Source organism: Stegastes partitus, unplaced genomic scaffold (genome assembly GCF_000690725.1).
Source record: "Stegastes partitus isolate 25-593 unplaced genomic scaffold, Stegastes_partitus-1.0.2 Scaffold1233, whole genome shotgun sequence".
Lineage (NCBI taxonomy): Eukaryota > Metazoa > Chordata > Actinopteri > Pomacentridae > Stegastes > Stegastes partitus.
In genome coordinates this window covers 135,290-149,191 of record NW_007578964.1, presented here as the reverse complement: position 1 = coordinate 149,191, position 13,902 = coordinate 135,290, and the positions used below count along the sequence as shown (strand labels likewise).

Sequence of the window (13,902 nt, the reverse complement as noted above, 5' to 3'; positions counted from 1 at the left end):
AAACAACAAGTCCTGGAGTGGCTTCGTGACCTCACGTCTGAGGGTCAGTCGACCCTGTTGCAGGAATAACTAATGACGGTGGAGACGAGGAGCTCTGGTGGTCGTTTCACTGAACAAACACATGAAGCTCGTAGCGGAGCACTGTTTCTATCATTAGCTGCTGCCTGGGAGGAATCGAGGTGTTTCTGCCGCTGCAAACTGCCCCCCGGAGAGCGTTAATTACCTCCGTGACACTATATCAATAAATATTTGAGGAGAAAAGAGCTTCCTGAGGGTAAACAAAGGCAGCAGGCTTCCCGCTACTCAACCGTGAAATATGGGATTTCGATAAATGAAGCTCCGGGGAATACGCTTTTTTGTTTTTTAAATCTTTCACTGGGGGTTTATTTCTTCTAAATGAAAAAGTAAACACACACACACACACACATAAAAGACTCGTGGTTCAGATTCAGAGCGTTTGCTTTAATAGTTCACTAAAAACAGCTGCTGCCGGCGCCGTCGCCGAACAGAAAACTACGACATGAACTTCACAGCATTTTACAAACACACAGGCACAGACATGACAAGCCTCGCTCCGTCCACGCCCCTCGCTTCAGGTAAATAAACGGAAAAAAAACGAGCGACAGGACGGCTTCTGATGTGAAAACGATTAATACAGAGGACGGGAAGGAGAGTCCGACGGGTTTCTGTGTTGAAAATTATATAAAAAAAGAACATTATGGCAGGAAGAGGCTTCAGATTTGTGCATGACAGCGTTTTTAGGAGTTTGCTTCCCAATAATGGAGCATTTTAACCACTTTCAGATCAATAATGTCAGATATTATTTATCCTATGGACACTTTCAGGGTAAATAAATGATCTGATCCTTCGTCCCACATAAAAACCAAACTCACGGTGGATCGGTGGAAGGAGAAGACTCGTTCTTTGATGCATGAAAAAGCATGTTTCCTGCAAAAAAAAAGTCCAATTTAATCGATTATTTAGGCCACAATTAACTCCCTCCTTGGTTTGTTTCCAAGTATGGCTTTTGCATTTGATGTTACCATGCAGATAATTTTGGTTTTATCTGTTGGGGTTTTCATATTTGATCCCGACACGATGCAGCTTCTTCTTCTGACTCTTCACAGAAAACACAGTGAACGGCTTCTAAAGAGGCTTTTTCTTGGTCAGAACTGGTTCCAATGAAATCTGTGAGTGATTTACCGACGACATAAGGATTTTTTTTTGTCATTTGAGGGCAAATACTTTAACAAAAATCTGGCAGAAGCATCTGAAAGCATCAGCTGTTAAATTCCAACCATCTAAAAACACCTTTATTTGGGTTAAACTGGTCTTTTAGGAGCCTGGTGTCGACTACTGGGGATCACACTGGACCACAAATCCACTGAGATACTCTGTAAATGCTGTAAATCCGTATTAAGTCTGCTTTTTAATAACGTATAATGTATAAATGAGTATTAATAAACACTTGGAAATGTTCTCTATCTGCCTGTAACTGCATCATAAACCATTTATTTAACGTTTTTAAATGGTTATATGGCACTCTTGAGGGTTTGTTGTAAATAATGTGTTTATTAACAGCCAATAAATCAGTCGCCATCCATTAATGATGACTTTTAGGTTGCCAGGTTCATTCAAGGGTCTAATTTTTGCAGCCAAAATGTAAAAATGAAAAGCATTTCAAATGGTTATATGGCGCTTATAAGGGTTTATTCATAATAATATGTTTATTGGTGGTTAATAAATGCTCTGTTAATCCTTTATAGCTCAGCTGCAGCCCATTAATGATGATTTACGGGTTGCCAGGTCCACTCAAAGATCTAATTTTTGCAACCTAAATGTAAAAATGAAGCCATTTTATTACACATTATTCACCATAAACCCTCACGAATGTGTTTATTAACAGTTAATAAACTATTCCTTGATGATTTTTTTGGGGTTGCCAAGTTGATTTGAGAGTCTCATTTTCCAAACCTGGCAACCTAAATGGAACACCTAACGTTAATTCATGTTTATTAACTGTTAACAAACCACCATTTACAGCTTATAACCTCACATTAACGCTGTAAACAGACCGACTGGGATTTACTTCACCTTCAGATTCTCCTCGGAGGGGGAACGTCAGGCCAGGAAACCACTTCAGCCTCCAGTACCGGGAAATTAGCGACTTTTCATCGAGGCCACGGAGCACTAAGTGCTACGAGCTAAAAATATGTCAACTTCCAGCAAAAGCTACATCCAACTTCTGAAGGGCTTTCAGTTCGGTCTCATAGCAACCGGCTGCACGTCGCACACAAACCAGCCTGGATGAAGTTAACTCGCTGCATCTGCAAAACAAACGGCCGCCCTGACGTGGCCTCAACGGTTTGATTTAAGCCAGTAAATCCAAAATTATCTGCAGTTTGGGGTCGAAATTGAAGAAAATTTGCTGAAATTTTTAAGGGGCAAAGTCAGTTTTGTTAACCTTTAGTGACTGGATGAATAAACTGTGAACTAAACAACTGTATATTTATATCTAACATTTTGCCATCTGCCAAAAACGACTCTCCTCATGCCTTGAGGTGCACTGAATAACCGCTTCTTCCTCATCTCAGATTAGCCCTCTAAATAAAAAACAAAACATGTCAACGAAAGGAAATCATCGGAAAAACACCAGAAAACTACAATCGTTCTGTACACGACGAGGCTGCTGTACAAAGGCGTCCACCCTGTTTGTGTGTGCTGTACACCCCACCGCCTCACGGCAAACTGCTGCCTCGACATATAAAAAGTGAAGGAAAAAAAAAAACACAACAAAAACAAAAACAGAAACATCCATCTCTGCGGAGAGATATCCAAACGCAGATAAATCGATACAGCCTTCATTAACAGGAACCCTGCAGCAACCGCCCACTCCTGACCCGACGCTGACCCATTACTCACACACATGAACACGCACCGCCAAGCCCATATATCCGCCAGTTTCTGAATTAAGAAGGTATTAAGACGAGGAGTCGATGGTGTGTGTGTTGTGTGTGTGTGGGCTGCCGGCGAAGATCCTGGAGGGTCTGGCTTCAGAGGGCGGCGCTGGTCTTGAAGGAGGTCGGGGTGAAAAGTCGCCGAACAAGCTGTGCAAGATGAAAAGCATCCGTGGGAAAACTCAAAACTGATGCGCTGCAGAAGTGAAAGAAATCAAGAAAACTTGTGTCCAAGGTCAGATTCTGCATTCGTTCTATTTAAAGGAATATCCTGACATTTTGTCTTATTGGCTTTCTTGCAGAGTTCAATGAGAAGACCAATACCAGTCTTATATCTCGGTTTAGAGCTGGAACCTTGAGGCTGTTAGCTTAGCTTAGCATACAGACTGGAAGCAGGGAAAACAGCTGGCCTACCTGTCATCGTCATATGTTTTATTTGGTTTGTTTAATCTTTCAGAATGCATAACTTGTTTTATGGTGGGAGCTATATGAGGAGCTAGCATGCTAGCTAGCTACCAGGGTGAAACAGCTAGACTGGCTATCTTCTAACTTCAAATAAATATCACCACATCTAAAGCATGTAAATTATAGCAATGTTTAATATTTAATCCTCAAAAAACCACAACTTGTTTTTGGTGGAGTTATATGAGGGGGCTAGCATGCTCATTAGCTAACACAAATACAGCTAACACAGGTCTCTTCAAAGCTCAAAAGCACACCCACTTATTTATTGACAGCGCTAAAATTATAGTATGTTGTTTTATGCTTGATTAATCCGTAGAAAATAAGGAAAGCAATAGTTTTTTTTTTTTAGGTATGTGCTGTAATTCAGCTAGCATGTAGCGTGAAACTGTTTGTACGCAGGGTGAAACAACTAGTTTAGCTCTCTTCAAAGTATAAAAATATGCCCTTAAATTACTGTTGTACATTTTTGTTTTATTGTGTAATCTTTAATGACTTAGAAATGTAACTGTAAAACATCAAGAGCTAGCATGTTAGCCGTACGCAAGGAGAAACAGGTCAGCCTGGTCTCATAAAAAAATAAAATAAAATAAAGAATACCTATTAACTCGTTGAAATAACTCAAATCATAGCATCATGTTTGCCTTAATTAAATCCTCACAAATTTAGAACCTAATTTTGGGGGAAGTTAACTGAAGAGCTAGCATGCTACGCCGCTACATGGAAGCCTCAATCGCCACATAGTCTGGCTCTCTTCAAAGTAAAAAAAATATGCTTTTCAACAGCTCTAAAGTTCCCAGTTACTTTGTTTTAACTCGATTTTACAATATACGAACAGATCTTTTTTGGGTGGGGACTTACACAGGGGGCTAACATGCTTGCTAGTAAAGACCTAGATAGGCTCTGCTCAAAGTAAATAAAAAATGCAATCACGTAACTTGTTTCTGACGGAAGTAACGTGGAGAGTTAGCATGCTAGCTATCTGAAAGCACAATAAAACAGCTCGACAGGCTTCTCGTTTTTTCACCCATACAAACGTTTTAAAAGTAATGCAACACATCCTCTTGTAGCATATGTAGCACCAAGAATACTACACTTTTATTTGTGTACAGACTAAACATGTGTTTATAATTGGCTTTAGAAATTGCTTTTTTTGTTTGTTTTTTTAAACCGAGAGCCTAGCTAGCTGTTTCTTCCTGCCTCCACTTTATGCTAAGCTAAATGCCTCCATAGCTAACAGACAGGTATGAAGTTGATCTTCTCATTGAAACCTTTGAAAAAAATGTGCAAATTTTCTTGCAATATGAATTAGCCTGTCAAGGTTTAGCAAAGAAACGGTCATATAAAAGCAACTGTGGCAAGTTTTGACAGCTTCAGATTGCTTGTTTTGTGCAACCAGCGATACAAATATGAGGAGAAAACAGCAATTCCTGATACTTGAGAGGCTGGAGCCATGAAACGGTTTTGCTTAAACAATCAAATTACCAACGAACCAATCATCAGATGGCTTTAGCAGTGACTCACACTTTAAAGCAACTCAACACTACCTTGTGTTTTGCAGTTCAGCTGTACAATATGCTGGCATGTATGAACATTACAATCCATATTTTTTGACAACCCTTGTCTTAGCCGTGTCACAGCAACAGTTTGCTCCGAACAGGTTGCGTAAAAAGAAAACGAAAAGCTGTGTTGACTCTCTAAATTATTCAGACCAGACGTGGATCCTGCACAGTTAATTCCTGCGGCGTCGGGAGAACGGAGAGCAGCCAAGTCCGTCCAGCTGGAGACGCCACACTCGGCGAAACAACACTATGATGTACTTCTACAAACCACAGACTAAACAGGCAATCCGACCACTGTGAATGTGAGCGAGCCCGGCTTCCAGCCAGAAAACAAATCTGGATCGATTCCCGAAGCGCTCTTTCAGAGGAAACGAAAGGAAATGGAGACGGAAAGTGAAGGTTTGAGTGTTTCATGTTTTTTTAAAAAAAGTAACGGCAGACCAGTTTGTGGATCTCCTTCCTGCCCTCACGTCCGTCATCGGTGTCCGTCTACTTTGCTCGGTAGTTTCCTTGAATGCCCATGATGTGAGTTGAGTCCCCTCTCCTCAGCAGAGTCCCGCCCTGAGGAGAGGCAGGGCCGGTGGGGGGGAATCCAGGGGAGGTCCGCGGCGGTCCGATCTGCCTCCCTTCAGCCGCAGGAGATGACGGTGAAGCGTTTGGAGATGCAGGACATGTTGTGCAGGACGATGCCCAGGAGGAAGAGCAGCACGCAGGCCACCAGGATCACCGTGCAGACGCCGGACCACGTGGATCCCTTCCCCGCGCCGCCCACCGGCCCGGCCACCCTCCTCTCGCCCTCGCCGCCCTCCAGACCCACCCCGACGCCCTCCAGGCCCATCGCCAGGCCCAGGGGCTGCTGCTCGGGCACCGTCACCACCGTCACGCCCTTCTGCTGGCCGCCGGGAAGGAAGCGGCACCCGAGCTCGCCCGGCAGGCCCAGCGCCCGCTCCTTGGCGACGGGCAGCGGCAGCATGTAGCACCCGTTGCTGGGGAGGCGGATGAAGACGGGCGTGTGCTCGGAGGCGTGGGGGATGGCGATGACTGTGATGATGTCCGGGTCGTCGGGGAGCTGGGAGACGGACAAACCCGGCGGAAGTTTGGTGACGCCGCGGCACCAGGGGCAGCGGATCTCCTTCTGGCTGCTGCGCATTTGGGTCAAACACACCGAGCAGCACGTGTGGCGGCAGTCCAGGAGTTTGGGCCGCCGCCGGGGGCTGTAGTAGTTAAAGCAGATCTGGCACTCCAGAATTGAATCCTGGGAAAGAGTCTCCATTTCACACAGATTCATTTGGGTGGCGGGTGAAAGCAGGAACGGATCTAGAAGGAAAATTCTGCAGCTCCGAGCGAGGAACCGGATGCTTTGCGGTCCACCACCGTCCACGACTTCACAGCGATGTCACGGGTCTGCGGTGGCAACATGGCCCTTCATCTGCAACACAAGACAAAGAGACGGTGTGGTTGAGATGATGACGAGAACAATCTGGAACTACAGCTCTCCTGAAGCCTCCTGTGAAGTTTAAAATCTCTGCTTCTTCTACCACTCATCACTGGATCCCCACAAGTCAAGTTTCCTTCTACATCACATTCCAACAAGAAGGCAGTTCAAAGAGCATCAAGGCAAAGTGTAAAAGGAACATAAAACTATATAAAAATGACATTTCAACAGTTAAAAGAGCTGAAAGAGAATAAAAACACAAGATAGAAGTGAAAGTGAACGTCACAGTGCAGTTAAAGATATTCAGAAGCCTCAGATTTGGTTTAATTAAAGGCAAAGTCTTCAGCTTTGATTCAGAAGGAATCTTTTATTTACTTTTTCTCTGATGCAGCCTTTTTTTTTTCTCTTTGCATTACTCATCATTTCAATTTCAAACCAGAATAATGGATGTAGAGATGAAGAAGAAGCTAAATTCAAGTGTTTTCTTCTCACCAACACATATGCGCTACACCTCAATGCAATAAACGTAACAAGCAATTCAGTTGAGAAGAAGGGATGTGAAAGTTTGACTCTTAAGTTCACCTGTTAGGCTCTAAACATCTTTACAACGTGACCTGCACTGAGACTGTTTTCTCTTGCTTTGGTCTTTCATGTTTTAATTATTACATTTATTATAAAACACTGTCAGTGATTGTACAAGTGCACCGACTGGTTTTCTTTTTACTTTGCAAAAACTTCAAAATGTTTAGCTGTGATGTAATGTACATACAGGTAAATTCTAGGTCGTCCTCACAAAACAGTCACTTTTTACAAGACTAGAGGCCGTTTGTGGCTAACCGCTAACAAGCTAACAAGTATACGTTAGCATTTATGTCGTCTCCAAACCACACATGTTTTGCATACCAACTAATGAGCTTATATCATGTCGTTACCCCTCATTAATCTCATTAATATTTTGAATTCCCAACAAAATGTAAAGTTAACCTTTCCTAGCAAATGACTCTGTCCCACCACTAGAACCAAGACACATTTTTTTTCTTGGTTAAAACAAGCAAGTTTTTGGTAACATTAAGTCTATTAAAATATCCGTATCACACCATCAGTTGCTCAGGCATCCTCAAAACAAGTCCAGTAGCCAGACATAAGTTCATTTGGTTTGAATACCTTTTATACTGTGGGTAGCATATTATAAACATTTTAAACAGAGTAAACACGAAGAGTTTACCACAAACTTTCCCAAGGGTCACCAATTATCATCACGGTTTTAGTCTTGTACCACCAAACATTCCTGATAAAACTCTAAACTCAGAGTTTAACACCATCATTCCCATAAAACCTGTTATTCTACTTTGCAGGTGAGTAAGTAAGAAATTCATATTTCTGAGGCGACATAATGACAGTGCTCATAATATAACATAGCGGCTTCAAAGATGTAGGAAATAACACGTTGTTGTTAAGTCTTAAACATGTGAGAGGTGCACTGCAGGTAAATATGCACCAATAAGAGACTGTTCATTCTCCAAAAAACAAGTCACTCTTCAAAATAACCAATCCACTCGTCTTTCTGGTGACATACGAGGCATTATGTACGTCATTAAAGTGTTTTCCTTTCTTTTCTGGACTCTGCAGTAGTTTGTCAACACCACAAGTAGTTTTAAGCACATTTACTTTGCTCCTTAAAAGAAAACAAATCAGACAAAATGAACTGAATTCAAGTTGTGGAGCATGCAAGAAAACGCATAAAGCTTCATATTTTAGGAGATTTCTAAACCTGCAAACATGCTGTTGGGGTCACTGCAAATGATGCGTCCCAAACTTTAGAGGAACAAATGGCGGCACTTTCTAGAGTCTCACAGCGGGCTGATCGCATTCAGGCCTGAGGGAGCTGGAGGCAGCGGTCAAACTAGTACCATGCATCACAAACCACAGGGAGTCATCACTATGTACACACCGTATGGATTATCTGGCAGCTGACTGCAGCAGGGCCGAGTTCACCAGACCCTTCGCCCCAGTATCTGTGTTAAGTATGTCTAATTCTTTTAAGCGTCCCCTTCAGGCCACAGACTCCGTAAACATTTCCGTCCTGCTCCTGCTCTTCTTGCATAATCACGTCGACCGTGCTAATCCATGCGGAAGCTGTAATAGTTTGCTTTTACACATGATTAAACCCTGTCAAAATAGCACCGAGGAAACAATGAATACCAAACAGGGCCCTGCCGGCTTCAGATTTTATTTTTCGCCCCCAAATTGTCGAGTGTGAAAACTGCTGAGGAGGGAGGACGACTGGATTTCTCCTCCTCCTACACCTCGGTGTCCCTCCAGGCAGGACTGTGGGTGGACGGCGAGGGCGAGGAGGCAGACAGATGGAGAGACGAGTGGTGACATAAAATGGAAAGAGGTGACCACTGATTGTCCTGCGACGCCGTACATCTCGGTCCTTTATCAAAAACAAGATCTCAGGCAATTAAAGCCCTCGTCGCGCCCTGTGGGGACACCGATGTGGCAATGACAGATAAGAGTGAGTTCACACCGGGCGCGCTCAGAGCAGTTTGTTCAGGCCTTTCAGTTTGGTTCATTTGGGGACGAGAAAGGATGGTCGCATTCGACCTTGGGCGATGGCAAATGACTGCAACAAGGCAAAGTTTGGGATGTAACTCTGCTTTTTTTGTACAGCCTTCTTATCAAATACAAATCACTTCAGTGACCGATCACGTGATTTACTTGTTGGTGTCAGTGCAGCTTATTTTGCAGAAGGTGCTAAGCTAAGGCTATTGCTAGGCGGTTTGCTGTGCCTCTTAGCCTGTGGCTATCTGGAGTACCTGTAACGTCTTCCTAAAGTAACATTACCTTCAACCATCTATTCGAAATGACAAAAACGTCTCTCTCATGGAACGCAACATGCAAAAACTGATCAAGAAGAACGGCCAACGTCACAAATCAGGGAATTTGATACTTTTACAGTGGCTAAGGCTATGCTAATGGCTAATGGCTAAGTTATGAAGCAGCCACAGATTATCTCAAAACAGTGTCTGGAAAACAATAAGAAACAGTACTTTAAGATATTAGTCAGTAAAAAAGTGATAAAGCAGAGAAGAACTGCAGAAGACAATCAGGTGATCATTTGGGGCGAGACAGGAAGGTCACATTTGACTTGGATGGCGGGAAATAACTGCTACAAGCCAAGGATTGGAATATAACTGCTTATTTTGTACAGTCATTTTATATAAAAATCACTTTCATGACTGAACACGTGATTGATTTGTTGGTGTCAGTGCAGCTGTAACTTATTTTGCAGAAGGTGCTAGGCTAAAGCTATCGCTAAGAGATGAGCTGTGCCTCTTAGCATGTGGCTACCTGGAGTACCTGTAGCATCTCCCGAAAGTAAGATTAACTTTAACAATCTGTTCTAACTGACAGACTCATCTCTCTTAGCAAAGACACAACAAACTGAACAAAAAGCTACAAATCAGGACATTAGCTACTTAAACAGTGGCTAAGGCTACGCTAACGGCTAAGTTCTGCGACAGCCACTGATATGAACCTGAACAGGCAATGAAGCAAAAACAACAGAAGAAGATCATAGAAACAGAGAAGAACTGCAAAGTTAACAGCAGGAGACAAACTGTTCGATCTCAATCAATCAGCCAGTTGGGAGCGAGAAAGGATGATGGCTTTCGACCTTGGGCAGCGGTAAATAACTGCAACAAGACAAGGACTGGCATTTAACTGCTTTTTTATACAGCCTTCTGATGGAATTCAAATGACTTTGATGATTCATCTCTCAATATGTTAGTAAATGACGTCATTTGCAGCGAAGGCACTCTCGTCTTTAACCTTCAGCTCTTCCTGGGAGTCCCGCAAAGCCAGATGGGAAACAGAATCCCCTGCGGCGTATCCAGGGTCTGCCCCGGGGTTTCCTCCAAATTACCCCGACCTCCACAGGGAGGCATACACAAGGAATCCTGATCAGATGTCTGAGCAACCTCAGCTGAAGCAGCCAAACTCCTTAAACAACAAATAAAAACATTTGCCTACATAAATAAAATATATGAGGATAAAGGAATGATCTCATCTTGATACAATAATATAAATAAATGTAAATGTAAATATGGAAAGCAGGTTAAACAGCCGGCTCCGTCTCTCTCCGTACTTACTATGTGGTGTCAAACAAAGTCCCAACAACAGCACGATCCGATTGGTTGCATTTCACGAGTAACAGCCAATCAGTGATAGCTATTGTTTACGCAGAGAGACCAATGAGCACATCTGCAGAACAGAAGAGCTAAACTCCACAATAACTCCCACGTTGGTGCCAGTGTAGCTGGAACTTCTTTAGCTGACCTTGCTAACGCTATCATTGAGAGGCTTTCTGTGTCACTTAGCTTGCAGCTAACGCTATCTGGAGTACCGTAACACTGTTCTAAAGTCAGATTAGCTTTAGCAATCTGCTTTAACTGACAGACGCGTCTCTTCAGCAGACACAACCTGCAAAAACCAAACAAGAAGCACAGCTACCGCTACAAATCAGGACATTAGCTGCTGTCACAGTGGCTAACGCTATGCTAATGACTAGTTAGGAGGCAGCCACAGATTACTCTGACATACATATATATACATATATCTTTTTCTATATCTTTTTCTATATTCCCAGAAGCCCATTTTTCATGTTTGCACTATTTCTGATATGTTTGCACTATTTCTGATATCTGATATTTATATGTACATTTTTTATTTTTTGTTTTTTCCTGTGTCGTATCTGTGTACGACTGTTGAAAGCTGCTGTCAACGATGTGAATTTCTCCTTGTGAGATAAATAAAGGCATATCTTATCTTATCTTATCTTATCTGAAACACAGTATGAAATAACACCTTAAGATCTGGGCCTTAGTGGACAACAAACATGATAGAACAGTGAAAGATTAAGAAACAGCAGGAGAAAAAATGTTATTGATCTCGAGCATCACATGATGGTCTGACATTGAACATATTCAGTTAATCATTACTAATAAAGAAACACAGTTATGAATAACAGGTTCCTTGCAGTTAATATACAACATGTAATGTATATCATCTCCGAAAATCAGTTATCAGCTTTCCCTGATTACCAATAATCTGCTGCTTTGTCACCACCAGCGTAACCTCATCTTATACCTTCATCTGGTGCTGCCCCACACCAGAGTCGAACCACCAAAAACACTCAACTCCACCTTCATATAATCTTCTTGAACTAACATTTATTGCTGTTTTGGTACATTTGGGGTTGGCGTCACAGTCAAAGCTGTCAGATTATGCACAGCGATGGAAACCATGAGGCTGAACAGGACGATTACAGGGTCACTCCTGGAAATATTTGTGCCCTGGGTTCCTGCAGATCCACCTCGTGTTGAACTCGGGAGGTGAAGATAACCAGGTACGCCTTAAAATGCTTCGTCGCGTTAAGCACTCGACTGGATCCCCGTTAGTCCGTCAAGTCATCCTCCCTGCGTTCGTCAGCATCATCTTCCCTCGAGCGCCAGCGCTGCCTCCCCAGCCCCGTCCGGAGGCCAGACCCTCCATCCTCCTCCTCCTCCTCCTCGCTCTGACCTAGATTCTCCCACCGAGCCAAAGTCGGGGGAAAAAGGTGCAGAAGAATCCCTCCGGTTGTGCGGAAACGTGATGAGGACGAGTTCAGGGAGACGGAGGCAGAAACCTGCCCTTGAGGGGGCGAGACAGCCCGGGGTATTACTGAATCCTTTTCCCAAAGATAAGGATTAGCTTTGATCTGACATAAACGCTTTGTGGCTCAATATTCCCATACAGCCAGCCGCTCTCCCTCCTGCCTTCCTCCTCCTTTTTCCATTCTGACCGAAAAGCTTTTCCTCCTCTACATCAATTCTTCATACTTCTACACTTTCCACGAGGTTTCCTTCCTTCCTCCCTCCCTCCTCCTCCTCAAGTCTTTTCCTTTCCACAGGCTTTCTGGGTAAAAATACGGCTGCAGAACGAATACAAAAAAGATCCAATTCAATTCAGAAGAGGCAGCAGCTTCTTGAACCTAGAAAGTCACATTTCTGACACTTTCAACGAGGTAAAGTCACGCTGGGCAGACGGCAAACAACAAACTGAGGATTTCGTTTCCAGTTTTTGTCCCCTACAGTCTTATTTTAATTAATCCCTAAATTAAATTATGTCCTCAAATAAAAAACTGGTTGTTTGTGAAAGCCCAAGTTATCAGTACAAATTGCTTAATTAAGAATTTAATTTTAACAAAGTAAAGTAACTTATAGAACTAATCAATTATCAAAGTTATTTCTGATTATTTTGTTGCCATCGGCTGTTGACGTGGAAATTAGAATTCAAATCTGCCTAATACTTTGTTGTTTTTCTGTTTGTTAATTACATGTTGTGATAAATAATCCAATTTAAATCTGAACAAGACCAAACCGGACAAGAAGTAATTTGCCTAAATTGTATTAATTCAAGATGTACTTTCTGGATGTTTGTTTCTTTTTGCACCACGTCCTGGAAAATAAAATAAATGCTGTATTTTCCAGTATCGCTAACACCTGTGAACACTTGGAAAAATGTTGATTCAAAAATTTTCTACATTTCTAAGAAAAATAACCAAAGAAATCCATTTCTTTTCTTCTTTTTGGTAAAATACGTGAGTTCTTTTAGCAATCATGAAGCCACGATGGACTGTCAATCATGTGACCAAACTTCAAGGAGTTCTCGGCTGAACTGCAGGTTGTGTGCGAGTTAAAAACCCGACTCATAAACCGTTTCTCTCAAGTCTTGGTTGCAGCTTGATTTTAAGATTTTGTAAAATAAACAATCAGAGGAATTCACTGTTTGTGTTTACTTATGGCATTAGAACTGCATCCCACAGCACAAAAGACATTTCTGAGTTCTCTCTCCTTCTAGTCCTGGTTGTTCTGTTTCCACAGAGCTGCAGGACTTTACATTGGAGTGAAAAATGAGCCCACAGTGAGTAAAAATGTGACGGGCACAAATAAAAAACAGCCAAAAACTGCTTGGAGTTAATCTGACATAAAAATAGTTGCAGAAACTGTCAGTAAGCAGCTCCACAGATCGTCTGGATGCAGCATCGTTTTCCTTCAGTTCGGTCCGAGGTCATGAAACAACAGCGACCTGGCAACGTGATTTATCTGTTCAACTGAGCCGTAACCAGGACAACCCGGCTGACCCACTTTCTGTCACACCTACATGCTGTAGAGACACAACAGCCAAACAACTCAAGCACACCTGGAGGAAGTTTTCACCTCCGTTCGGCTAAAAGCGTGTTTTAGTAACGACTTAATAATGACGAAGGGCGACGGAGCGGCGGCCTCCAGCTCCACCCGCCCTGAACGGGGGCGTTTTCTGAAACAGCAGAAAACAAACGTCCCTTCAGAGATCACAGCATAGCTTACATCAGACGCAAAGAGACACAAAAAAACCCCAAATCTGACACCAAAGGAGACACAGAGACCAAAATACGCAACGC

General features: G+C 42.8%; 1 protein-coding gene across 1 annotated transcript in view; it reads right to left on the bottom strand.

Moving 5' to 3' along the window:
- Nucleotides 1-441: 441 nt before the first annotated feature.
- The window catches only part of rnf152 (ring finger protein 152), a 70,071-nt gene continuing 56,610 nt past the window's right edge, over nucleotides 442-13,902 (bottom strand). The window contains exon 3 of the mRNA XM_008297659.1: nucleotides 442-6,410. Coding sequence (XP_008295881.1) covers nucleotides 5,610-6,269 — 660 coding nt within the window. The 5' untranslated portion in view covers nucleotides 6,270-6,410 and the 3' untranslated portion in view covers nucleotides 442-5,609. The remainder of the gene's footprint in view (nucleotides 6,411-13,902) is intronic.